Raw genomic sequence first — 27,316 nt, forward strand, 5'->3', positions numbered from 1 at the left:
AAACTAATATACAAAAACAGTCCTCCTACTTTGACCATGTTAAAAGGAGAAACATATCTTGGAGAAATTATCTCCCTTTTCTGATCGCAGTGCACAGGAGTGACCATCAGTGACAGCACAGAGCAGCCAGCGCCTCCATGTAGGGTTTTGCCTCCGTGATGTCACAGAGCAGTTCCATGAAATGACAGAAAGCTCCTTCCAGGGTGACTGTTCATGAGATCACCCTGTAACCGCCCACACACCTGGCCCAGAGTTCTCCTGCAGCACCATCAGGCGTGGAGCACAGCCCAGCAGCACAGGATGCAGAGCAGCTCCCGCTGGGGCAGGTCCCTGCAGCTCTCCCACGATGGATGCTGTGGTGCTTAAAAAGAAGGGCTACAGCCTCGGTGCTACTCTTGGAGAAGGCTCCTATGGCAAAGTGAAAGCTGCCTACAGCCACCGCCTGAAATGCAAAGTGGCCATCAAGATCATTGACAAGAAGAAAATTTCTCAGAATGTCCTGGAAAAGTTTCTCCCCAGGGAAATGGAGGCTTTGATGAAACTGCACCACCCAGCAATCATTGAAACCTATGAGATTTTTGAGACTTCCTCAGGGAAAGTGTACATTGTGATGGAGCTGGGGGAGAAGGGCAGCCTCCTGAACTACCTGAGCAACCAGGGGGCGATGGAAGAGAGCGCTGCTCGCTCCAAGTTCCAGCAGCTGGCTTCTGCCATCCAGCATTGCCATGACTTGGACTTTGCCCACAGGGACCTGAAATGTGACAATATCCTTCTTGATGATGGTCTTAACTTCAAGCTCTCAGATTTTGGCTTTTCAAAACCCCTGTGTCGAGATGGAAATGGAAAAACCATTCTCAGCAGCACCTTCTGTGGGTCTCTTGCGTACTCAGCCCCCGAGCTGCTTGAGCATATTCCTTGTGACCCCAGGATTTCGGACATGTGGAGCCTGGGCATTATCCTGTATGCAATGCTTTTTGCTTCACAGCCATTTGACAGTTCCAACGTCAGGGAAATGCTCCAGGTTCAGAAACAACAGAAGATTCCCTTCACAAAGGCAAAAAATCTCTCTACAGACTGCAAGAACCTCATCGTCCACTTGCTCCACCCTGATGTGTCCCAGAGGCTGTGCATAGATGAAGTTTTGAGACATCCCTGGCTGCAGAACCCAAAACCCACGCGCAGCCCGCGATTCCCAAACGACCCCAAAGCCAATGTCAAGAAAAGCCCCAAAAAAACCAGGATGGAAAATCCCATTGTGCGTAAGTGTAAGGAGTGGAGGAAGAAATCAGATTCTCTTAAGGATGCTTTCCTTTAACAGGGCCACAATGTTGGCCTCACCTGTGAACTGCATTAGTTTAAACTCACATTAAAGAGATCTTGTCTGAAATTCCATGTGGCAGTCATGTCCCTGCTCCTGCACAGTGCTCTTGAAGGAGGAGCTTTAACACTGCCAAAGTCAAGACTGTGAAACACGGGGGAAATAATGAGGGAGGGAAGTTTTAGAACATGTAAACAAACTGCAGGGGAGGACTTTGTATATAATATTTGAAGGAGGAATGTATTTCAAACTTAACAATGCAATTTTTTAAATATATCTGAATATCGGACCTGGTGCACTTTATAACAATTTATAACTATTTCAATACTCAGACTCTAGGATCTGCCTAGACATACTGCTTATGAATCAAAATTTATCTGATTTTCTCATTTAAATTTGAGTCTTTCAACAAAAAAATGTGCAATGGAAACCATTTCCCTATTGTTAAAAATTAAAAAAGATTACAAATCAGTTGCACCATACCACAAGTTTTAAGTCAAAAGGAATGAGTGAAAGGTTTTTCATTAATTAGGAAGGAAAATTTAAAAAAAACACACATCCAAATATCAGCTGCCTTTTAACTGAAACTTATTGGCTCAGCCAAAGACATACATGAATTTCTTTTTCTATAACAAGAAATATTATTTTAGACATTAAGAAATAAAACATATACCTTCAATGCTATGGTTGTTTAGCCTAAAACTCAAAAAATAACGTTAAATATTTTACTTGCCTTACATCTCTGCAAGGTAAAAGCCTGCAAAATGACAAGTCTCCTGTCCCATTGGTGTAATACATTTACTTCTAGGCACCCACAGGATTGATTCAACTGGTTAAGTTATGCAAGCACACATTTACAGGCCAGCCACTTCCTGCAGAAAAGCATCAAAAAAATGTCATGTGGGTAAAATCCAGTCCCAGTGGGGACTTTGGGAGGTTTATTACTCAATTCTTTGGTACTCAAATAATTGCCTGTCACTAAAAGTAAAGCAAAACAAATATAATTTCATGGGTCTGCTTGGCTAGATACATTTGACCAGTTATCAATCTACAAAGGTATTCATCCAACACCTGAGGATGTTGTGCACACAAATGATGACCTACTCATCATTTACTATTGCTTAGAAAGGGTCAGGCTACTATGTTTAACTCTCTATAAAATAGAGAGAAAGTCGAAGTGTTACTGAAAAGCAGCAAAATGTCAAAAAGTACTTTAACATACAATTTGACAAGACAAAAATTATGTTTATCCATTATTTCACCCATTACTCTTTACAGAAAATCTGCTGTTCCCATTAAAATATTATGCTAAAATATCAAATATAAAATACTGCTATTGGCAAAGCCATCAAATATCAAAAAAACTGATGATAATTAAAACTATTATTTCCATTTAGTAAGTGTGGAGAACCAAATCTATCCCGGGGAAAGAAACCTTTTTGCTTAATAATGTGAGATTATTTTTGATGCTAAGAACTCAAATGCACTCTGGAATAATTACAAACCTTACTCTGAGAAGTCTTCTCCCTCAGAGAGTGGATTAAAAGATGGATTGTACAAACAGCCATTCAGCAGAGCTCTTACTATCCTAAATAATCCAAGGAGAGACAAAGTCAGATCCAGCTCTAATTAACACTCATTGCTCATGGCAGGAGAACATTAACATGGTACATTTCCACTGGCACATGTTTAGAAGTCACAGCCATCGAAAAGGACACTTGGACAAACAAAGTGGAGCTTATGAATCCTTTGAGATAGCAGTTCAGTAGAAAACTTAAAAATATATCTTATTGTTATTTTGCTTTCATTGATTTAATCTGGGACCAGAATACAGTACTAAAAAAAAAGGTACTAAAAAAAAAGGAAGCCATGAAAAAAATTTTCTTCTTCTATTTTAATTTTGCCACTTACTATTCCATTATCAGATACCAGATACAAGAGGAAACATGACTGGAAATAATCACATGGGATGTGCCACTAAGAGGTGTGACACCTCTTCCTGCTGTACTAGCAGCTCCTTGGGCAGTACAGGCACATTCTTATTTCCAGTTCTGTGGCCAAAATACATCTGAGTGCACAGCCAAAATCAAAAGGCAGGACAGCTCTCTTATCAGAGACCTTTCCAGGTGATTTTATTACAGATGTGGGCTGCTCTGTTTTGTAAATTGTATAACAGAGAGCCTGACATGCATCTAAAGAGGGTGGATTTTGCAATTCTGGTCTCCTTGGGAATTCAGTTTTATTCCAGTCCTTTTAAGTAAGACAGGACATGCCATTGAAAACAAACATCTATAAGTCCTAAAAAGCTTCTAGAGAAAGAGGACCTATGAGCTGTACTGGTGAATGCCACAACAAAACAAACTAAGCTTACTAAAAATATAATTCAGTTGAATGCAGTAAATGGGGTAAAATGTGTCCTGCTATAATTCTGTTCAAATGGCACTGGGTTTACCTTAACTAAAGACCATAGAATCATATATTTACTAAGGCTGGAAAAGACCTCTAAGGTCTCAAGCCCACCCATTAAATCAACACTGCCAGGTCCACCACTAACCATGTCTCCAAGGACATCATGAATGTATTTTTTGAAAACTTCCAGGGATGGTGATTCCACCATGGCCCCGGGCAGCCAGTGCTGGAGCCTCCTTTCAGTGAAGAACTTTTTCCTGACATCCAGCCTAAATCTACACTGGCACCACCTTCCTCTTGGTCCCATTGTTTGTACCTGAAGGCAAACACCAACCCCCTGCCTGCGGCCTCCTTGCAGGCACTCGCAGAGTGGTGAGGTCCCCAGGCCTCCTTTCCTCCAGCCTAAACAACCACAGTTAACTCAGCTGCTCCTCAGTTCTCTCAGCTTCTATCTCCTCAGATTTCAAGAGGAATCAATGCCACACACTGGGGAATGAAAATGGAGATTGTTGTAATCACTAATGTTTCAGATCAAAATTTAATTTGCACTTTCCTCTACACATTACAAGTGATTAAGTGAGTTTTACAATCATCTTTTCCTTAGCCAGAAGTGTCCACACTTTCTTATCTTAAATCATTGGCACTTAAATTAATGGTTTTTATCTAACAGATACAGCAGTCATAATAAATATTTAAGATAACTATTTAAATTTTGGCTGTATTAACATTATAATGTAAAGAATCTTAATTTTATTTGCCTCGATAAATCAAAGATTAAACTCACTCAGACATTTTATCTTGCTTGCCCTTAAAATAACTAAAGAAATTCACTTTAAATATTTAAAATATGTCTTCATTTTATGAGCTTTGTTCATTTCCATAAATTTAGTTTGAAAATAAAATTATTTCTAGTACTTACTGGAATGCTGATAGTGAACTATTGAATTAATATTTTTGTCTCCATCTAAAAATCACTTGAACTCTTTTGAAGGGGTTGGATTCTTAAAGGAGAACCTGCCTCAATTTATGCTCCTTGCTATGGCACTCAGAGCCATATGAACCATCGTGGACATTCCATCAAAAATAAGGTTCAGAAAGTTACAATTTGTCAAAAAGTCTCAGTACTATCCCTTGAAATACCATGCATAATATTTATTGAAGTATATTTCAACACTCAATGTCACAATGAAATTTTGTTAGATTTCTTTCCAATTCCTGCAAGGGTTTTCAGTTCAATGAGAATCAATAATTTTGCTCACACAGATACTGTTTCCAAAATAAAACCTATAAACATGACCATGATGGTCTCTGTACAGCCAGTAGAAGTACTTCAAAGCACAAAAAGAAAAATTCCAGCGGATAACTTTGTTGTTGGTACAAAAGGGTGCGATTTGGTGGAATTGTGCAGAATTTGCACGCAGCACACACCAGTTTGGCTGAGTGTCCAGGACAGCACTCCCATCTCCTGGAGTATCATTATGTTTTCCCCAGAGGCTGTATGTTTACTTGGCTGGCTGTGTTGTGCGTGCTGCCCCCTCCCTGCCCTGCCAACCAGCAGGGCTCTGGTGCCTCCATCCAGCTTCCTGGGGACTCTGGGGACAGATGGCTCCAGGGCAGCCAAGGGCTGTCTGGAACGGTGACCCAGACGTCTTGGCACTATGCAAATACCACTATCAGTCAATCATTTTATTATAAATACTGGACAGCCCAGGGCCCACTGAGCTCTCCCACTGGCAGTGGCTGCACTCCAGGAGCTCCTGTTGAGCAGGGACAACTCTCAAGGTTACCCTCAAGGCTGAAAGGTTCCTTGACACAACAGATCCTCAGGGAGTGATCAATAGAGCCCCAACCTTTGAAATCTTAGCCAAGTGATACCAAGGATTGACTGTGCACATAAACTCCTCTGGACATAAACCACTGGCCAAGTCTGAGACGAGAACTGGATCCAGCTGCAGCCTGAGAAGGAGTCTAGAATGCAAGGGGTCCTTCCTGAACCTCATGACTCAGTGGGAAAGTCTCCCTGACAGTTTTTTCTGACCTTGTCCTTTAGGCAGTAAATTGTCAAGTGTACCTTGTTAAAGCACTGTCACATTCCCCATTTGATTTTGTTAACTCACTATTTTATGTTAACAAGGTTTACTGCTGCTTCTCTCTCCAGTGAAGTGCATCCCTCCACTCAGGGCAAGGTGCAGTGGACAGAGGGAACAGGTGAAAGGGGTTAACAGAGCAGCACTGAAAGGAATAAACATTGGAGGGAATAAACATTTGCTGATTCTTCTATCAGAAAAGACAAGTTATCTGTTATGCCACTTGACAGCCTGTAAATGGATGAATGACTGCCTTTAATAGTGGTGATATTTACTGCCTCAGAAACCTAATTCCTTTGACCTGAACAGAAATGGTCACAGTCATTAGACCTACATAAATACAGCACTCAAATCTTCTTGAGCACATAACAGTCTTATGAAAAAAATCACAAGACTATTCATAACACAAGACACAACCAGAACAAAAATTAATCTTTCAGAACTTGAGTGTTGAAAATTGTTCATGACAAATTTAAATGGACCAAAACCAAAGTTCATTCAAGTCATTTGGAGTCCTTGGTGTTGGTATTTTCATCAGCACCTAAACCTTCATCTTATTTACAAAGATAATTTCTATTATGCTGTTTTACCCAAGCAATTTCTGCAAGATGAGACCATCTAGACACATTAGGTACTTGGTTTACTAGATTGTGTTAGACACCTAAAATTAGCATAAGTCCCAAATACATTGCAGCATTTAATGCGTTTATCTCACAGTATCCTTGTAAAGAAGAGGAATAACATAATCTCAGCTTTACAAAGTGAATCTGAAACACAGGATGAATATGGAACTTATAAAACATATTAAGTACTCAGATCCTATAAGCACTGAGTGCCTGATTACTGTTAAAAATCTGAGCATACGTGTTATAATGGCTAAGTCACTGAGAAACAATCTGTGACAAAAATGATCTCAATCAGGAGCAGTAGCCATGAACTATAGTGAACTATTACTGCTGCCTGTCTCTTTTTTCTGCCTTTGATGAGGTTTAACTAAAAAAAAGAAAAAAAAAACACAAAAAAGCCCAAAGCAAAGAAAACCCACCAATTTCAAGCACACATACTAGCTGAAGTATGATGACTGCAGCATCTCTTTGTTACACACATCTAGTTATTCAAAGTTTGCCAAAGAAATACTTCAAGTCACTTCTGCCTAGGATTACATAAAATTCTAAATATTCCAACATATACAAACTTTAAAAAAAAAGAACTGAATTTTCTTCATGCTTTAATCATTAACTTTCACTGTACCAATACCAAAATGGAAAAGTAAATAAAATGGGACTGGTTTGCTTGCTCTCCAGGATCAACTTGGTCTGATAGTTCATCCCTACCAGTCCTGCTCAACACCAGCAATCAGCTTTGAGATATGATTTTTTTAAAATGCTGTTCAACACAGAATCATCAATCCAGCAAAGTACCTGCCAGGATATATTCACCTGCAGTTTAAGAAAATTGTGTGGGTTAATCAGAGAAAAATTTCTGCTTTTCTGATGCAAAGCTGTGAGCTTTACATTATCTTAAAGTATGGGCAATCCACCAAGGAACTACATATTCAGAGAGTTTTTAATGAATATGTATACATTAGTCTTTTACGATTTTCCTTAAAGGAAAATATTACATCAAAGCAAAGCTAGTTTGGCCTACTACAAAAATGATTTCTTCTGTATACTTCAATGCATCTCAGAAATGGGTTTTCTTAGTAATAAATATTTCTGATGAGGAGGAAGAAATATTTAGTTTACTATTTTCCAAATGCTTTAAAGTAAAAAGGCCAAAATCTTATCTTGGTTTTGTAAGGCTATTGTGTTTTAAACTAAGCAGTGATACAAAAAAAATTAAAAATCACTAAAACAAAGCAAAATAATGTTTTCTAGAATTAGCTTCTTCCGTGTCTAGCCACAGGACCATGAGTACAAAAGAACTAGAAGTGTCTGAATCTTGTGCTAACTTCACATTACTGCTAGTTCTGACATGGTCCACAGCTCCAAGACTGTTCTACAGTATTGTCTCCATTGTCATCTTATTCCTTTACATCCTTCCAAAGGATACTTTGCATTTCTGGGAAATAGTACAGAATTCATGAACAGTTGCTCAATAGCAGTTTGAACACAACATATTGTTCACTGTTAAAAGAGAGATTTAAGAAGAGTTCACGGTATGTTCTAGTCTTGTGTCTAGTGTTCTTTCCTTTTCATGTCCAGATGGGATTCCCATTATCCTCCTTTTTCTCTTGTATGATTCATCACCAAAGATTTCCCTCATGCACTTACTGCAGCAGGTGTTCTATCCCTTTACTGTATTCATATGGAAACCTATGAGGAGAAATATTGAACCAAAAAACTAAATAGAATGGAATGTAAATTAAAATATTTTTAGTTCTATGTTTTAGTGTATTGACAACACATATTAATGTTATTATACTGAACTGTAGCAGAGGTCTCAAAACCTGATGTGGTTGAACAATAGTATAAATTTATTGTATTCATGAGTGAAGATGCCTCAAGCAACTTGTAAAAAGAATCCAAGCTAAATAAAATTTGGTTGTAGTGAAAAGGTTTCCTGTCTTGAGAAGATCCATTCTAATTAGGCTGCCTTCTGTGAGACCACTGTTTTATCTTCCTACGTGCTGTAAACTTCACATTCTGTCATTACTGCCAGTAATTTCTGTAGAAACCACCACTAATGAATGCAAAAACAGAGTAATGTAGAGACAGGAATCAGGAGGCATCTAGCAGGAAATTTCTGGGTATTCCTGTGGAAACTCAAAACTACTTTTTCCTCATTAAACTTGTTTCCACAGTTCTTAGGGTTCTTTTTCAATCAAGGCATAAGTCTGCCCTTAAAGAAAAATGTAAAAACCAAGAAAAACACATTAACATTTCTAATGCTAGAGTTAATTTGACTACTTATATTGGAGTCATCCTAATTTCATATGTAACAGATGCCTGCCTTTCTTCTCCCTTTTTTAATCTAATGGATGTCAAAGCACATTTTCTACATAAGCAACAGCAGTTTTGGCCTCTGTTTACATGTTCTGTTTAAGCTGTAGCCCTGGAAGGGGCTGGATGTTATTTAAACTGCTTATCATCTCATAATTGAAAATATTGAAAAGTCAGAATTTGAACTACTTGGAAGTAATGCAAAGCAACCTCTTGATTGCCCCAAAATAATCACCTTGCATAGCCACACTTCTCAGGTCAGCTTTTGAAAGGGAAACAACCACGTGAAGAAAGCCTAAGCTCAGTTTTTACTAAAATCACCACAGCCAAGGCTGGTGAACCTCTGTCAACAGAGACTTCCCCAGAAATTGATCCACAAAAATCAAGTGTGTGGATCTACAATTTCAACAAGTGGGTCTAAATTGCCCAAACTTACTCTAAAACAAAACCTTTTTCATCCTGCCAGTTAAAAAGATGGGGAAAAGTGCTTTGGAGCTAACATTTCCTTGAGGATACGTCAGTGATGGAACAGCAAGTTGGAGCCACAGTCTCCTGCAGGACTCCCAGGTCTGATATTCCACAGGCAGCTGCTTTGGATGCAGCTCCCTCTCCTTCCAGCCCACCCCACATTCACATCTAAGGCATAGCTAAAATCTAGGTACATGGAGGTGCACAAACTCATGTTGTGGTCAACAACAAACATTTGGGTCTTTTGTAGAATCTCTCAACATTTATTTGCAACATAAAAAAAATGAATTGTTCTGGATTTTAACCTGAGGACTTTGCTCAAAATTGATGCTAAGCTTGAGACTAATTAAATATGACATAAGGCAGTGTCAGGTTGGATTAGTTTTAACAAACTACTGTATCAACAAAGGGGAAAATAAGGTAAAGATTGGATTTTCTAACCACAAATATTCTTTCTCCTCTGTAGTGAAATTGCCAGAGACAAGGAAATGTGCTGCAGCAAGTGAAATGCCAAAATACACTTTCAGATAATCCTGCAAAATCTGCTCCTAAACCCATCCATCAGTGTTTGGAAATACTGTCACCCCATGTTCTCTCAGGTAAACAGTCCAAGGGAAGTCACCTCTGTTTTCAGACCAAGGGCTGGATGTTTGTTTGTGTAACTTTTGCTGTTTTGCTTTAAATGGAGAAATTGGCACTTAAGATGAAGTCACAAAAACACAAATCACAGTTTATAGTACAACAGCCAGCAACTCTCATTTACTTAAACTCCAAGAGTGTAACATTTTGCTTGCAGCACATGGCAGAAGTTCCCATTAATTTTAGTAAAATCACATGTACATTAATTACACAGAAGTAATCCATATATTACCATTTTGCAGGTGAACTTGTATTTGGGGTTCACATTTTAAAAAATTGCTAGAATAAGCTCAGCTTCATAGATTAAATTAAAAAAAAAAAAGCATATTATGTTGTTTACACCACAAATCCATCTGGCACAGAAGGAAAAAACAACTGCTGAATGAATAAAAGCTATGTTAGAAATATAAGGGCTTTCCATATAAAATCATGTCACTAAGACAGTAAAAAAGTAGTAAGTAGCAGGAGTTTCAGCAGTAGGAAATTATATGGCTCATGATTGTCACCTCTGGTTTGCTATCCTCTAGTTATGTTTTACATTTGAGAGGAATCACCAAAAACCTTGGCAAGAGTAGAGCCTCACACATTGACCCAAACTCCAACCCAGTTTTTCATGAGGTCACTTCCTCTAGTCTAATGTGTGCTTCTAGAAAAATACAAGGAAAAAAGAAGATCAAACCCATAATGAAGTGCAACATTCATAAACATTCTGAAGTAAACTAACTCACTTCAAACCAACCACTAATAAACTTACAATTTTATTTATGAAGTGATTGTTTTAGAAACAGAGTGCCTGAGCAACGCTGGACTGGACAAGATCTGATACTACAGAAGTTATATCCAAAGGAGATGTTTTTGTTCCTCCTGTTCAAGTCCTCACTTCTGGTCTGTTCTGCACAGTTTCACAGATAGATGTGTCACTGTTTACCTGCCCACAGTTCAGAACAGCAGCTCACTGTCTGAACAGGCAGCTTTTCCTCAAACCCAAAATCTACTCACGGAATAAAATACTAAATAATTCATAAATATGAATGCAGTCCAAAACATTTTAAATAGAAGGGTAAGAAAATCTGTTTTAATAAGTTGAACACTTCAGAACTTACAAAAAAAAATCTTTCCTAAATATTAAGGGCTGCCATCACTGTAGCTGCCAGATGCTTTCCAGGAAACAAACTTTCCATTCAGGTATAAACTACTACTGATCTAGAAATACTCAGAGACATGTTCCTGGAAAGTAGAAATCCTCAGCTGGTCAGTCACAGGCACTATTGAGTTTCCCATTATTTGCTCATGGAGGCACAATTTTTCTCAGTTAAGCTGATGTTCCAGTTCCCAGCTAAGGCAAAAGAAAAGTCCTGGTAAGCATTCAATTCAAATATAGCAAGATATTGTTTCTACCAAGAACAAGTACTCCTCATAAAGCATATTAATGTTCTTTTGTATGGTTTAAAATCCGGAGAGAATGTCACTTATCTGAACAAGTCATACGCTGTCTAGTGGAAATGTAGATATTTTCTTTTTTCAAGTCTTTAGGCCATTGTAACTATACACAAAGCATTAAAAATCCAAACAAGATAATTTGAAAAGCTCAAAACCAACTCAAAAGTACCACTGCTCTTCAGCAATTACTTTTGTGAGCTGAAGCAGGAAGAAGCATGTAATTATCTTCATCACTTTCACAGCTCTGAGTTTTCCTGGTGACAAGAGAAGCAGAATCACTTCCTTGGACCTGCTGCCAACGCTGCTTTTTGGTGCAGCCCAGGGCACCTTTGGGCTTTCTGAGCTGCAATGGCACATTGCCAGGTCAAGGTGAGCTTTTACTCCCTCAGCATCCCCAAGTCCTTCTCCTCAGGGCTGCCCTCAATCCATTCTCTGCCCAGCCTGTGTTTGTGCTTGGGCTTGTCCTGACCCAGCTGCAGGACTTGGCACTTTGCCTTGTGGAACCTTATGAAGCTTCCATGATCCCACACCTCAAAGCCCATCAAGGTCCCTCTGGGATGGAATCTTGTCCCTCCAGAATGTCACTCCACACACCTCAGTGCTGTCAAACTTGCTGAGGGTGCCCTCAATGTCCCTGTCAGTGTTAAACAGTGCCAGCCCAGCACTGACTTCTGAGATCACCTCCTGTCACTGCTCCCCACTCAGACATCCAGCCACTGACTGCATCCCTGAGTGGGACCAGCCAGCCAGCAAAACATGGTTCATTTTAAAGACCTATTATACTCACAAAATTGGGACTTATCAATGCAAAGTAAATCCAAAGCAATTTGGCAACTTTGTGGTTTGCTATAAAAGAGGCCATGCAGTGAATAAGCAACTGTTTCAAGGGTAGCACTTGGAAATGTGCCAGAGCAATAGATTTATTGATTTAGAACAATAAAAAGGCCATATTTAGATAATGGATAAATCCAATGCACTCTAAAATCATAAAAAGTGTTGTTCTTGGCTTCAGTGGGTTCTGCTTAAGGACATAGTTAAAAATAATGCAAGGTTATTCATTGCAGGACCACATAAGACCAAGAACTTAAACACAACCACTGCCTTTTAAAGGACAGATGTGGTATGGCTAATATTGACTCTTCTACTCTGCATGGTTAGTGAGAGATTAGTATAATCTGCCATTCATTTTGATACTGAAATTAGAAAGATTGTAGGAGATCATTTTGTCCTGAAGTCCCATAAGAAAGATGTGGAAGAAAAATCTCTTCAAAGATGCCCTGACATTTCACCCATCCTTAACCCTTAAAGAGAGGCACCTTTTCTATGCAGTGAGAAAGGAAATAGATTCTATTTGAGCAGAAAATAACAAGGATTACTGAAGAACTCGTGTTAGTCTTTCTCAGGATTGTTATCAGAAGATTTTGCTGATATTGATTGTCAAGAACCCCAGCACCTGAAAACTTGCAATGAGACAGAAATCTGATTCACAGAACACAGTGCCACTCACAGTCTGCATGCACACACAAGAGCATGTAACATTAAATTCATTACAAGCCAAAACTTTTAAGCTTCAGTGTTCTTAAGTTTATTATCCAACTACTAATTGTACTTTATCTGAAATAAAATAGAATCAATGGGGATCATTAACTCTGTTATCTCTTTAATGAAGGGCTCCACAGTATAATTTGATATTCTAGTTCAGAATACTTCAATAAAACTTCTTGCATGGTGACAACTACTGAAGACATTTAATAACTCCACAATAGCCAGCTTTACTGACAGCACCTTAAGGAAAAGTCACACAGATCTGTTTTCATTGATGCCTTGCAGTCAGAAAAGTGCGAGTATCAAAATGAAAGAAATTAAATATTACTCTTTTTGAAGAAAATAATTTCAAAGATTAAAAATTAGATGTCACCTTGGACTATTACAGTAATTCATACTTTTCCCCATTTTCTCTTCAAAAGCCCTATGTTATTCTATTAGATTTTTATTGACATTCAATCAATCTTGTAATAATTTGAGTGCATCTGTTTTTCTATTTTGTTTCTACCCTTGAGCTTGAGTCATAGAGAATTTCTCAGAAGTCATAAATATGCATTTCCAAGTTAGTACGGGACTCAGATCTCAAGGACATCAGAAAGATTGCTTTGCAAGTTTCCTTCCACTCTGTCACTAGAAGTAAAAGCAGCAGCATTTTGCTTCTTGAGGTAAATAAGGTCTTGCTGCTGACACAAAACATGGATAGAATGGACACAGGATAGAGATGTAGATCTGCAGGGAGAGAAACCAAGCACAGCACTATGAAAGGACACTTGAGTTAGCTGTCAGATGTGGTTCTAAAACCTTCTCTAATACAGTTTACTTTCTTAGTTGTCTCTAAGTGGCATCCTTTGCTTAGTCAGATTATGCCAGTGTCGATTATCAGACAAGAATAGAACAGTTATCAGACAGATATGAGAGGGATAATTATACCATAATTAAAACTATGTTAATTGGAGGGATTATGGTAGCATTCTTCTGCTGTAGTTACTTTTTCTCTTATTACCTGGGAAAGTTTGATCACAAGGCCAAAGCAGGGAGGTTCCTATTTACTTTTACCTTCCCATCTGTGTTCTTTGAAAATGATAACAATTTGGTCAAGTGGGAAGGTTTCAACATTCTATTACTTAATCCAAGATCTGGAGACTGACAAAACTGGTGGCCTAAGTGGAAAAGATAATCATTGCTGTTATCAGTGAGTTCTTTAGACTTCAAAGCAAAGCCTAAAGCACAAAACATGCTGGCTTAATGACAACCACAGTGGTTCCAACACACTCTGAATGTGTGAATGTACTGTCCCTTTTGTAGCAGTCCTAAAGGCTGAATTCTTTCCTGTTGGAGAATTTTGCTCAGACATGGCTTATAGAGTTTTGTTCAGACATGCCATAATCATATACAACTGATTGAAAAGTAAAAGGCAGCTGAAAGCAGCAAATTCTCAAGCCTGTTCCTGTAAACAACAAAATTCTCAGGCACGTTTCTGTAAACAGCAGAAGTTCTCAGGTTGTTTTTTAATAACAAGTAATTATCTTGTCCTTGGATAAGTGTGGGAAAGCAAAGTGACAAACATGGAGGCCTTGAGAACCATTCATAACAGGATGAGAAAAACAAGTCTTGGTCTCAATAACAAACCACAGGTATTGAAAACAAAAGGAGGGGTTGGTGTGTAATCTGTAACCAATGATGAGCTCGGGTTTTGCAATATGTATGAACTTAATTAACACGGTTATAAAATGTGCATGTTGGATCAATAAATCGGAGTTCAATGCTGATCAAAGGATGGGTCGTCTCCCTTCGCTTCTACACTTTCCTTTTTCTGGGGAACAGAACTGTTTCATGTATGCTTTTAGCCAACCTCCAATATTTTCACTTCTGAAGCACTCATCTTTCCCAATCAATAAAACTCAGAGCAAGACCTCAGCACTAATTCTACTGTCACATGATGCTACAAAATACTTTAATCAGAGATGCTTTGCCCGCAGATGATAAGATTCAGAATTCCATAAAGATGAAGCATTTAAATCACTCTGCTTTGTAAATTACAGCTGGTAGTTTATCACTCTCAATGAAGCAGGAATTCTTACAAGTGAAATAGCCCAAATTAATGTATTGCAATACTTAGTGGGGAAATGAATGCAAGCCCTCTGTCCTGGAGAATAGCTAATTTAAATGTTTTAGAATCCCATACTCTGACTCTCCTCCCACTCTCAGTAATTTTGCTCTGGCACAGCCAATGGATTTCCAAGAGATCACCACCAATTTAGACCATCATCATGATTATCTGGTCCAGAGAGCTAGTGAATAGGTATTTAAAAATGATATACCATAAAACAAAAAAGTTGTGCTAAAGAATGAGATTCTAAGGTGCACCTATGAAAATAAAATTAACATGAAATTAGAAATATTTGTCAAAGCACAGTGGAAAATCCAAAACAGTCAAAATGAATGTAGGATATGTGTGAAGGGTAACCCAAAGTAAGAAAATCTTGAACATGCCTTGTAGGGTCACTACATTGCACAGAGTTACTGAATCCATTCAGAAGTGACAAAGATGTCAAAGCAATGCACTTTAACATTGTTGGTAATAGTTAGTCTGAATGGAAAGACTCTCCAAACCCCCTTTTATACAAACCCCCAAGCTATAACTGAAGAAAAAAAACACTATTAAAAGAAGACAATGTGATCCTTTAAGAAGTTCAGAAATTACCTTGCTTTCCAAAATTACAAATAAAGTCTTTGAGGCCAGCTATCATGGGTTTCCATGAAAGGTTCTTCATTAACCTTCTATTCATACATAAAAATTGATTAACAAATCAGCTAAACCACCTGAACAATAAATAAAACAAAATGTCAAACACTTGCTTTTGACTTTATAATTACTTTTGTACATTAGGAACATTGCCTGTGCCGTGGGATGCAAGCCAGATGAGGCAGACAGAAAAATGGCACAGCAAGAACAAGGCTTAAATACACAAAATGCCCTTCCTCAGTGCCTTACAGACAGAAGTGTCTGCACTGAGGAACCTCTCTCACACTGGAACCTTTGGTGTGATATTCCTGCATTCAGAATTCTCTCTGAATTTCAGAATGAATCACTGTGTTAAAAAATATTTAGGCACAGTTGAGAAGTTCAAGGAAGATTTCCCAGGTCAGATTCCTCATTATTTTTCCTTTTTTAATTCCTTTCATAAGCTTCCATTCTCACTGAAGAATTTCTAATGCGACACTGTAAGGATTCAAATGAAATTCAATTTTCTCTCCAGTCTCTATGTGACCACCTCATTATTATTCTGCAATCAGGAACCTGATGTTCTTTGTCCATTTCAGATACAACCATTCATCTCTCCCATTTCCTATCACTATCAGGGGCTATTCCAACTCTGTTTCTGTCTTTGATTATATTTCTGATAGTGTCGCTCTGGGCACATAGGGTGTTACATGAATTTTTATATTTGTACTACTTACACTGCATTGAGCATAACATAATTTTGGTTTTAAAATTTGTAAACTGCTTTTGAATCAATGAGTAATAAAGTGGGTTCAGTTATCCAGAGATTATTTATTCCACTTCTGCATGAGTCTTCTCAGTTTTTGCTCATACAAAATTCAACTACTCCAACCAAAGAGTATGTGAATATATATAAAGAAAAACTTTTACTTGGTATTGAAAAAGGATACCAATTTTGCAGGATTATACAAAAGGCTGCATAGACAATTCAACATATTCACTGTGCAACAGAAATATCTTTAACAACTACAAGGTTATATAATTCCCTCACTAAAAATATATTGAAATTTATTTCTTGATAAATATTCTACTGTAGAATAAAAATGTCGGAGGTAAAACTTTACAAAAGTCATAAATCAGAGGTTGCATACTATAGTAATGATGTTTTAGGTTAAAAATTATCCTTTTTATGTTCAATGTTACAAAAGCCTATTAGAAATACACAAAGAGTTAAATACCTCTGAAAAACCCCTTCAGTTTCCCATGGCTGCTTTACTTTTTTAGGTCTTAAAGTGTGAAAGACTGTATCAAGAATCATGGCAATTTAGTGTTGCAGAGGCAACACTGACCATTAAAAATTCAAAATTTCAAAATCAACATAGCAAGCAAAAATAAAAGAAGGAAATTATCTAAAAGTGCATCTGACTCAGTCCTTCCTGTCTCCTCTCATTCAATTCCAAGAGTGCTTCTGGACTACCTGACCTTGTACTGCTGTAAGATGTGAGGAATGGACAATTGGTTTTGTCGTTGGGGAGGCTGAGAAATTTGACATTTTTGGGTGTGAGGATGGCACTACATGTTTAAGAATATTGTATAAGATTATATTTAATAGTAGGAGATTAGGGATGCCATGTTTAAAATCTAGCATTATATTTTTAAATATTTACCATCTTTTAATTCCATATTTTAAACACTCAAGAGTATAATCAAATGTAATTCTATACAGGATTTTATACATTTGTATAATTAACATATATATTAAGAGTTTCTTTTTAGAATACAAAACTTGAAGGCCTAATCAGTAACCAGCAAGTGCTAATTACACAATTTATATTTGACAGATAATACTTTGAAAAGCACCTGATTTTCAAAGCACTGAAAATTGAAAGCACAAACAGACTTTCAAGTAATACATCCAGTACCAGTTGCATTTTTGTGAGGGATAATTATTTTGAATACACTTCCTCATAAGTATATTTGTGTGTGTGCATGTAATACTGAATGAAGGCAAATAAAACTAAAATTTCTCTGAAATACACTTTTTTACCTCAGAATAAGCAAACTTTTTATAATATTTAAAATTATCACAGTAGGTCTGGATAAACATGTGCAATCCTGGTAAAAGTTTAGACTTTGATATCTTTGATATAATTCTGATTAGATGCATACAGAGGACTGTAACATCATGCTTTTGCCACACACCAAACAAGTCCAACCACTGCAGAGCACCTCAATATTTCTGCCTATTTAAAAGGGCAAACAGTTGCCTTTTAGTAAAGACTCAGTAATGAGAAAAGCCAAAAGACTCAAAACTCTCTGTTTTTCACTCTTCCCCTGGTCTAGCTTGCTCTCCTCTCTCCCTGGGGTCATGTGTCCTGACGAAAGACTTGTCCCAGCACGGGTTCCCATGGGTCACAGCCTCCTTTGGGCACATCCCTGCTCTGGGGTGGGCTTCTCTCTCTACCAGGACACCAGCACAGCCTTCCCATGGCTCACAGCCTCCTTTGGGCATCCCCCTGCTCTGGCCTGGGCTCCTCCCCGGGCTGCAGCTGGATCCCTGCTGCCAGGCCCCCCCTGTGCTGCAGGGCACAGCAGCCTCTCCATGGCAGCACCAGGGGCTGCAGGGGAACCTCTGCTCCAGCGCCTGGAGCACCTCCTGCCCCTCCTTCTGCACTGCCCTGCCTGTCTGCAGGGCTGCTCCTCTCACACATTCTCACTTCTCTCTTCTCTGGCCACAACTACTCCCACTCAGGTTTTTTTTCCCGTTCTTACCTGTGTTACCACAGAAGCATTATCATCATTCCTGATGGGCTTGACCTTGGCACCAGGGGCAGGTGCATCCTGGAGCTCTCATTGGCTCTGTCAGACCTGGGGGAAGCTTCTGGCAGCTTCTCACAAAAGCCAGCCATGAAGCACCACTCAGTGCCAAAAACTACCCACACACACTCAATACACCTTCCTTTTCCCACATGGATAACAAATTCCCAGCTTATTTTTCATTGGTATACTGTGGTAGTACTGGACTACTTTAATACAGCCTCAGAAACTGATTATAGAGATTAGGAAAATCTTAACCCTTGCAAATCAGCACAAGTGCAGTGCCTCCAACCCTTTCACTACCTGATAACTCCTACCAAAATTAGCCTGTAGTCCATCATAACACAATTTATTATTCAGAGAAGGACATGTCTATACTATGCTATTATAGGTGACATTACTCCACTTAGACAAATTGTTCTCCATTGTTCCTTAGTGAAAAATGCTACAGTTCACCAAGCACCAGAAGTCCGTTTTACCCACCCCAAAATACAACTTCTTGTTATTACCACGGATAAGAAAGTAAGAAAACCTTCCTGGAAACTCTGAAGCTCTACAACAAGTGAGTATTGATAAATCTTATCTTCTATATTAAACATGCAGCATGTATCTCATTTTCAATATAATCCTAGACTAAGTATTATCAGTAAAAATAATGTGTTTACTCTCTTGATCCACTTCAATGACTTTGTTACAGAAGTAAATGGCATCTCATAGGAAATTCTGAGCAGAATGCTGTGAGATTTCTAAAACCAGCCCTTTTAATATTCCTTTCCAAGTTTTTTCAGTAGGTAGGTTATCTCCTGCCTTTTTACACTTTAAAGTAGGCCAGACCCAAGTCAACTTTCCACTAGACAATACTCATATAGGCCTGTGCACATTTTGTGCAGCCTGGAGCCAGTACAAATGGCATGAGAAAAATGAAAACAGGGAATGTATAAAAGGTAGCCATTGTGTCTCATTGCACAAGCTTCAGGTATTTTGTACTCCAGCCCTTAAAGGAACAAATTATCAGCTTGAGTATATTGAAAGGATCCTGGATATAATTTTCATGAATATGATGGCCTCTACCTTACAGACATTGACTGGGGACTCAGCAGGACTAAGGATGCAAATTGAACCAATTAATATGTGTTTAATAGCACTGGGATATCCATAGCTGGGAGTGGAATCAAATGGAACAGCATCACAAAATAGGGAAATGTGGTTAGCATGCTAAATTTACTTTTTGTAAGTGTAGAATGCCAGCATTTGGAAACACATGAAATGATGCACAAGTTTCCTGGGCATTGGAGTCCTTTTTATATGGCTCTAGTGAGAAATGCACACAGGAAATTTTGGTAGCTTTCTTAAAGCCTAAGAAACAACACAATGATGAGGAACATTCAGAATTTTTCCAAATTGTCTTCAGTCTTGCTTTCTCTGAATTTGCAACACCTGAATCAGCTGTCACTAGCCAAAGCTTGAAACCAGTATTCATGTGCACCTATTTTGAGACAGGTCACCTGTCTTCAGCATTGCAATTAATAATTGGGAATTCATGACTGACTCTAAGCATTATAATGATACAAAAAGAAAAGTTTCACAGTACCCTTAAGTTCTACTCTTGATTAAATGATTGTTCTCTGGTAAGATACTGGCAAATTCAATAACTGACATGAATGTTACATGATGCAGTTTTGCAATATTGTATTTTGCACCAACTTTGGTGAGATTGCTGCAGGCTGGCAAATTCTGCAGTTCAAGTCCCAAACATTTTGAACTTTTACTCCTAAATTTTCTTGGTAATTTCTGATTTTAAACATGAAAGTGCCAACATTTAAAGTTGCAAGATTTCTATTTTGTCACTGTCTATCTGGGGATAGAGATGAGCACAGTAGTGCCACACCAGGAGAAATTTCAAAATACTTCAAATCAGAAACCCTCCTGGAAGTGACATTGCCTGCATGCTTCCTTCTACAGCTATAAAACATCTACACTCTCTATACCAAACCTTTAGTAAAATTGCTTTTCAATGTGAGATTACTCTCATCAGCTGATATAAGCACAGTTCTGAACTACAGGATAAATTTAAAAAATAACAAATTGTGACCTACACGCTTTAGTCTGCAGTGCTATGAAAAGTTGCACTTCTGTAAATTTGCACAAGAATTCACCTTTTCCAAGATGAAATTCAGTATCCTCTGTAGTTCCCTAGCTCTGTAAAAGCAGTCTGAAAGGATTGGCATGCTATTGCACTTGCACTGTATTAATTATAAATCAAAGCACTCCCATAGTATCTTCCACTTTAGAATCTCATGTTCCACCAGCAGTGGTTTCCCTACGTACAAGATATTCTGGGAATAAGAACTATCAAATTTCAGAAACCTCAGCTGCTGGAATAATGGTTATTTTTACCTATTTTCATTGCTTTTCTGTAATCACTTTCTAATGATTTAAAAATCTTCTGGCTTTGTTTGACAGAAAGGCAAAGCTGCTGCTCTGTCTGATCACCAGCCTGTCTCTGGCAGGCAGCCAATAATAAGTTTCTTTACAAGTACTGGTAAAATTTTGTTTCTTTTTATGACTAACAAAACTGTGAAACAAGTTTCTGAACTAGGCCAAGAATTATACAGCTAATTTGTATAAAGTTTTGTCTTTGATTCCTTGCAAGGCTTAAACCCGTGCTAGAGACTGATGAGCATTAACCACACCATGCTCAATTCAGGGACTGAAACAGCCATAAATGCATTTTCTATTTGATTCATCACTGGCCTGCACATCACACACTGGGTTTATGGAGGCTCAATGGTTGTTAAACTCTACAGTTCTGCGTGTTTGGGGTAATGAAGATCCTTAATTTGATATTTGTGACAAACTAAGGTTGGTGTTTTTTAATCCCTTTGGTGCATGTGTGGATCTTTAACACATTAAGAACCTTAATTGCACATTATCCCAATGTCTACTCTAGTTACAATTCCATCATTAACACAAAATTATACTGAATATTTCTAATATAATGAGGCTATAAAATCACTAGGATTCTATAACATGAAAAAAATTTCTCTGGACCTTAGCTGGTTTGTAGATAAGATGAATACTTAATACTTCATTGAATTCTAGACACATGAGTATAAATGTTAACTTTATTTTTATATAGATCTATACCCTTAATTGTAATGACTTTTTAATGCTAAGAATACTTGGTATCAATGAATTGCAAAACTTAACTTTGTATTAAATTTTGAATGTATCCTTCATTTAATGCTACGTTGCTGGTGAAGTGATCCATGGTGGTTTTTAATTGCAGATGCTCTTCTCTGCATATTGAGTTCTGTTGATTCATCAGTTTATAACTATTGGTCATAAAGACTTTTTTTTAAAGACAAGGAATTTCCACTTCAAATTTAAATTCCAGATGTGGAGTCTCCTTCTCTGGAGATATTCAAAACCTGCCTGCATGCAATCCTGTGCAACCTGCTCTGGGTAACCCTGCTTTCTGCCTGAACACTGAAAGAAAGAATACAGTATAAAATAAATTTCAGATAAAGTTGAGTAAAATTCTTTGAGAAAAATTTCTCTCCAAATGGATATTGGATATTGACAATTAATGTGCAAAAAGTTATCCCATTTTGCCAAACAAAATCATTTGCAGAAAATGAAACCACATATTAATTTAAAGAAAGGCAAATACAGCAAGTAGTTACAGAAGTTATAGTAAAATGTCAATGTGTAGAATTTGCTGCAGCAGCCTTTAATAACATTGCAAATACCTAAGTATTTAAAAGTAAAACTTCTAGATGTATTACCAGGTAGACTGCATAATGAGATCCCAGAAAGGACATAAGGAATTTTCTGTTACTTCAGCTTCCCTGGCATGTCAAAAGTGCAACTTGTCCTCCCTTGCTCTCAATAGAACAAAATTATTTAATTAAAGAGAACCATTTAGCAGAGAGCCCATGGTAAGGACAGCATGAGGGCGAGGTCCTCCTTCCACCTAAATAATCCAACACACCCCACATGTCTCTGAAAGCCCTCATGAGTTCATATCTGTTATTTTAGCTTTTAGAAGGATTCCCACTCTGGAGATTTAATAGAACAGAGAACAGAATGCATCTTGTGCGTGGAGATAACAGTGATAGCATGATGCAGCCCTGGTAATCATCCTGTGTGTGAAGGTTGGAGTGACCCACCCAGGCAGCAGCTCTGTCCTCTCCCCTCCTGCTCTGATGTCCTGGGCAGCCTCACCCAGAGCCAGTCCTGTGTCTGCAACCTGATAAACACACAGCTACAAGCAGTTTTAATCCTGCACAAAGTGGGTTCATCATAAAATCACTTTGATTTCCTTACACTACATCTGACTTAAGCCTTCATTAATTCTAAGAAAATCAGTAGGTGATTAAAGCAATTAGCACATTTTGATTTTTCACAGCTCTGTAGCTACTTTTAAGCTGCATGTGATCTGTCATTAACTTGGCATTTTTTTGCGACTGAAAAATGATCTAAGCCTCGATAATCACAGCCATATGATTGCAAGCAATCAGAAATCAGGTGAGTTACAACAAAAAATTATGATTCACACAAGATTAACACATTGTATTACAATGCTCTTTACTAGGAATGGGTATTGATATCCAAGCAGAGGGATACAGGGGTTTACACTGTAAAGTTATTTCTTCTTAATGCACCCATCTAATCTGATTATTCATAACACTGCTGCTAGATAAGTTTATTTTACTCATGTAGCTCAGCCTAATATTTTGAGTAGAAGGTCACAAATTAGAAGAACCTGGCTGATGAAGGTAAAATGCTGCCCTAACATAAAACTGCTCTTCCTGTTCTATCCATTAATTGCTGTTAGATATGCTTCCCTAATGATTCACTAAAACAAATTCTATGGATTTTTTCTTCTCACTGCAGATGGAGAGAGAAGAACTCTGCCACAATTCTCTGAAGCAATACATTTACATATGTAGCAAGTCTATTAATTTTCATTTTCACGATTCAAGACAAACTGACATTTTTCTCTTCACTAGTTAAGTAAATTCTTTTCACAGTATTTCAAAGGCTGTTCCTAGCCCATGTTTTTCCAGCACATTAAAGTTTTCTAGTGTTTGAGGTTGACAAGTATTAGTATCCAGACATTTACATTGCAGTCAAGCCATTCATAATAAAAAGTTTCAAATCAAACCTCAGAAGTTGGGACAGTGTATTTTTTAATCACTAAACCAGGCTTATACAATCAGACTTAAAAAGATAGGGAGGAAAAAAAAATCAGAGCAGTTATGATTTGAACTTAGAGTGAAAAATAATGCAAATAAAGACCAGGCTTAGTATAACCAGCATGTGATAGGACACCCAAATGCATCTCTCAAAGTGGAGATTTTTAATATATTCATTACCTTGGGTGGAAGTCATACATCTGTTAAAAGACCTGAGAGCACCCATATATCTTTTATTTCTCCAAGAACTTCTCCATATTCTATTCCCTTCTCAGGTAACTATCAGAGACTTCAGCCTGCTCCAATAAAATTAAAAGTACTGTTGGCCACTATTTGACTGTGGTAGTTTTCTAAACCAAAAGGCCATACTTTGAGACAAATATGAATAAGGAAGAATTCCCCATCACTCCTTCCCCAAATGAAAACTGAATCTCTAAGCTTTTCTCATTAACCAAAAGAGGTTTTAATTTAAAACCTTGGAGACAGTAAAAAATACTTAAATCCAGCCTCTTTTCCTGATTTCCTCTGGGATTTAAGGCAGGCTGTGTAATCCAGCTGCTCTAATTAGCACAGCAAACTGCAGTTTTGCTTATAAGAAGAAACAAATTAAAACTTTATTCTTCTATTTCTCAGTAAACTGTATTCCCCAAATAAAATAAAGTCTCAGAAGAGTAGTAAAGATAGAATACATTTCATATAACTTTAGTTTGACAAAAACAGGAAAAAGGTTTCCACCTTTTCATAATTTACCATCTTGATTTTTTATTGATATTAATGTTGTGTTAATGTCAGTCCATCAGTCATGGAAACACATGAAAAATTGTACTAGTAACTGAAAGGTCTAAAAGAAATAGGTCACACACATGAAAATATTTCCATTTAGAAAAATGAGAATAACTATTTAATATGTGCTTCTCAAGCCCATATCACACTGCTCATGTTTACTTGAGATTCCTGACAATGTTTTCAATGAATCTAGATTTGGAAGTACACCCCACAACTCCAGAGGCTGAAGTGGTTTTAAAAATTAACTTAAATATAACTTACTGTGTACACAATAGTTTCTATTCAACTAATTCAAAGTCAAACCATATTAATTCTGGAATGCAAAATAAATGTATTACTCTTCATACAGCTTTTAACATTGTTGTGTGTTGAATCCTGGCTGGACTCCATATGTCCACCCAAAGCTGCTCTATCCCTCCTCTCCTCAGCTGCACAGGGGAGACAAAGACGAAAAGGCTTGTGGATCAAAAAACAGTCAGGGAAACCATCACCAACTACCATCACAGATAAAATGGACCCATTCTGGGGAAATTAGTTTAATTTATTGCCAATCAAATCCTAAAAAGACCTTCCCTCCCTCCTCCCCACTTCTTCCTGGCTCAGCTTCACTCCCAATTTCTCTGCCTCCTCCCCTGCAGTGGCACAGCAGGACAGGGAATGGGAGTTGTGCTCAGTTCATCACACACTGAGAACTCCTCAGACTCTCCCCCCTGCTCCAGTGTGGGTCCCTCCCACAGAAGACAATCCCTCAGGAGCAGAGTGCTCCAGGGTGGGGTTGCAGGTTGTTATCTGTTCCCCATGGGCTGCAGAGATGGTTTCCCCTCCAGGGGACTCTCCTCTGGCACCTGAGGCACCTCCTTCCCCTCTTTCTGCACTGGCCAGTGTCTGCAGGGTGTTTCTCTCACTCATTCTCCCTCCTCTCTTGGGCTGAAGGTGTTTGTACACAGTAAATTTGCCCCTTCCTGAACACAGAATCCCAGAGGCACCCCCAGCATCACTGCTGGGCTCAGCCTTGGCCAGTGGCACTGTGCTGGAACCAGGTGCAACTGGCTCTGTCAGACATGGGGGAAGCCTCTGGAAACCACTCCTGCAGCCTCCTGCTGCCAAAATTTTACCACACAAACACAGTACAAAGTCCCCTTACAGTCGTATACCCATCTACATTTCTGAAGATAAAAGAAACGTTTCCTGCAGAGGAGATGGAGATGCAAAAGGTAGACTTCAGCCTCAAGGACATATTCACCTGCTGGTGTTGGGTAACAATCACCATGAAAAGAGTACTAAAAGACATTTCTCTATACTGCTGGAAGAGTAGTGGCTCATAACAGCTCTCTACATTCTTTGTGTATGCATATATATGCACACACACAGAAATATACACATTTACATCCACAATGGGAGGGGGTGGGAGAATCATTTCCCATTCTGCTCTGAGCATGGAGAGTGAAAGTATTCTGACAATATAATTTGAAAACAAGAATTGTCCTTTTCAAATCGAATGCAAGTAAAATACATTTTTGTCAGTCATCTAGAAATAGCAGTTCAATAAGCCTACAAGTGAAAGACACATTAAACATTCAGCTGAATGGCAAGTTATGCCCTGACAAAACCAAGAAAGAGTCAAAGTGAATTTATAGATCCAGTTTTCCTCTACATTCTTTCTTCAAATAAAATGTCAAGATTTGATTATATATTAAAAAAAAAAGACATTGTCAATACAAGAGAAAGAAATTCTGACTATGGCATCCTGAAGCAAGATACTTCACAGGCTTCTTGACAGTGCCTAATGGCTGGAGACATCCAGCTTCTGCCTGCAACAACACCTTTCTTCCTTCTCCATTGTACCTGGTATTCTTCACCTCCTTGTATTGAAAGCAAAAGCTAGGTCAAATAAAGGATTTAGGGTCTTGGAAGTTAAGTTCTGTAATAATTACTATTTCAGTCCCATGGCACCCAAAAGGGGTGGCAGAGCCCTGGGCCAGGTCCTGCCCGGAAAGCTTCTGGGGTAGGGGAGTTCAGGCCAGCCAGGAGATGGACACAAGGTCACTTCAGAGTCAGGTGCCTACAGCACCCACATGACCAGGTCCAGCACACCAAAAACTGAGCTGGGTTTAAGATTGTGTGTTCTCAGCCCTCCCTCAGAACTGGAGCCTTTCAGAGGACAAACCTGAGCTCTGCTGGTGCATTCCCAGGAGGCCCAGCTGGACCCAGGGGGTGCCTGTCCTTGCTGACACTGAGCCCCTGCATCACCCCAAGGTGTTCACACACCCTCTGGGTTTGTGGCTGGCCTCAGGCAGCTGGCCCCAGCAGGAAGGACATCTCTGAGACACAGAGCACTGGCTCAGGCAGGGACAGAGTGGTTCACAGGGCTGCAAAAAAACTCACACTTAGCACCCTTGTCAAAGGAAGCAAAGGCTCAGACACAATGTGCTTGCAAGTGGCTCAGGAAGGAGCCTGCCAAGGCAACAAGAATAGACAGACCTGCCTGCAGCATCTTCCTTTATGTGCACTTTCCAAACTTTCATCCGTACCACTGAGGGCAGTGCCAACCATCTATTGTACAGAAACTGGGAACAACTATTCCCCATCTTTCCCACTGGAGCCAACAGCAGGCTCTGTAAGCCTGAACACTGGGCATAAAAAATTGGGAGGAACAAGTCTTAAGTTAGCATTTCTACTCCCAGAGCTGATTCCCAGCTCAATTTGCATTAAATTTTACACTAAATCTAAAGCCTGAGATTGCCATGGCCTAGAAAACATGAGAGTTTGAGTGATATTCTGACTGATCTAGAATACTTTTATTCCAACAGTGACTGAAATTCATTATCAGAATAGATATTTCATTAGCTTTGGAGGTGCTACCACATTAATGCATGCCAGGAGGGAAGCCCATATAATTAAAATTTTATGAATATAAAATTAGTAGAAACTCAATTATG

General features: G+C 38.6%; 1 protein-coding gene and 1 long non-coding RNA gene across 2 annotated transcripts in view; one reads left to right on the forward strand and one right to left on the reverse strand.

The window, feature by feature from the left end:
* Positions 1–346: 346 nt before the first annotated feature.
* LOC131563989 (testis-specific serine/threonine-protein kinase 2-like) lies at positions 347–1,315 on the forward strand. The gene has a single exon (XM_058814239.1). The coding sequence runs from the start codon at positions 347–349 to the stop codon at positions 1,313–1,315; it is 969 nt and encodes a 322-aa protein (XP_058670222.1).
* An 811-nt stretch (positions 1,316–2,126) lies between these two features.
* LOC131564078 (uncharacterized) overlaps positions 2,127–27,316 on the reverse strand; it is a 40,078-nt gene continuing 14,888 nt past the window's right edge. Inside the window, exons 3-4 of the long non-coding RNA XR_009275354.1 lie at positions 2,824–2,906; positions 2,127–2,190 (exon numbers count right to left, since the gene is read on the reverse strand). This is a non-coding gene — a long non-coding RNA (uncharacterized LOC131564078). The remainder of the gene's footprint in view (positions 2,191–2,823; positions 2,907–27,316) is intronic.

Source organism: Ammospiza caudacuta, chromosome 14 (assembly GCF_027887145.1).
Source record: "Ammospiza caudacuta isolate bAmmCau1 chromosome 14, bAmmCau1.pri, whole genome shotgun sequence".
NCBI classification, from domain to species: Eukaryota; Metazoa; Chordata; class Aves; order Passeriformes; family Passerellidae; genus Ammospiza; species Ammospiza caudacuta.

Excerpts from the sequence above, each read along its gene's own strand:
- LOC131563989 (XM_058814239.1), top strand. The coding sequence starts at position 347 with ATGGATGCTGTGGTGCTTAAAAAGAAGGGCTACAGCCTCGGTGCTACT.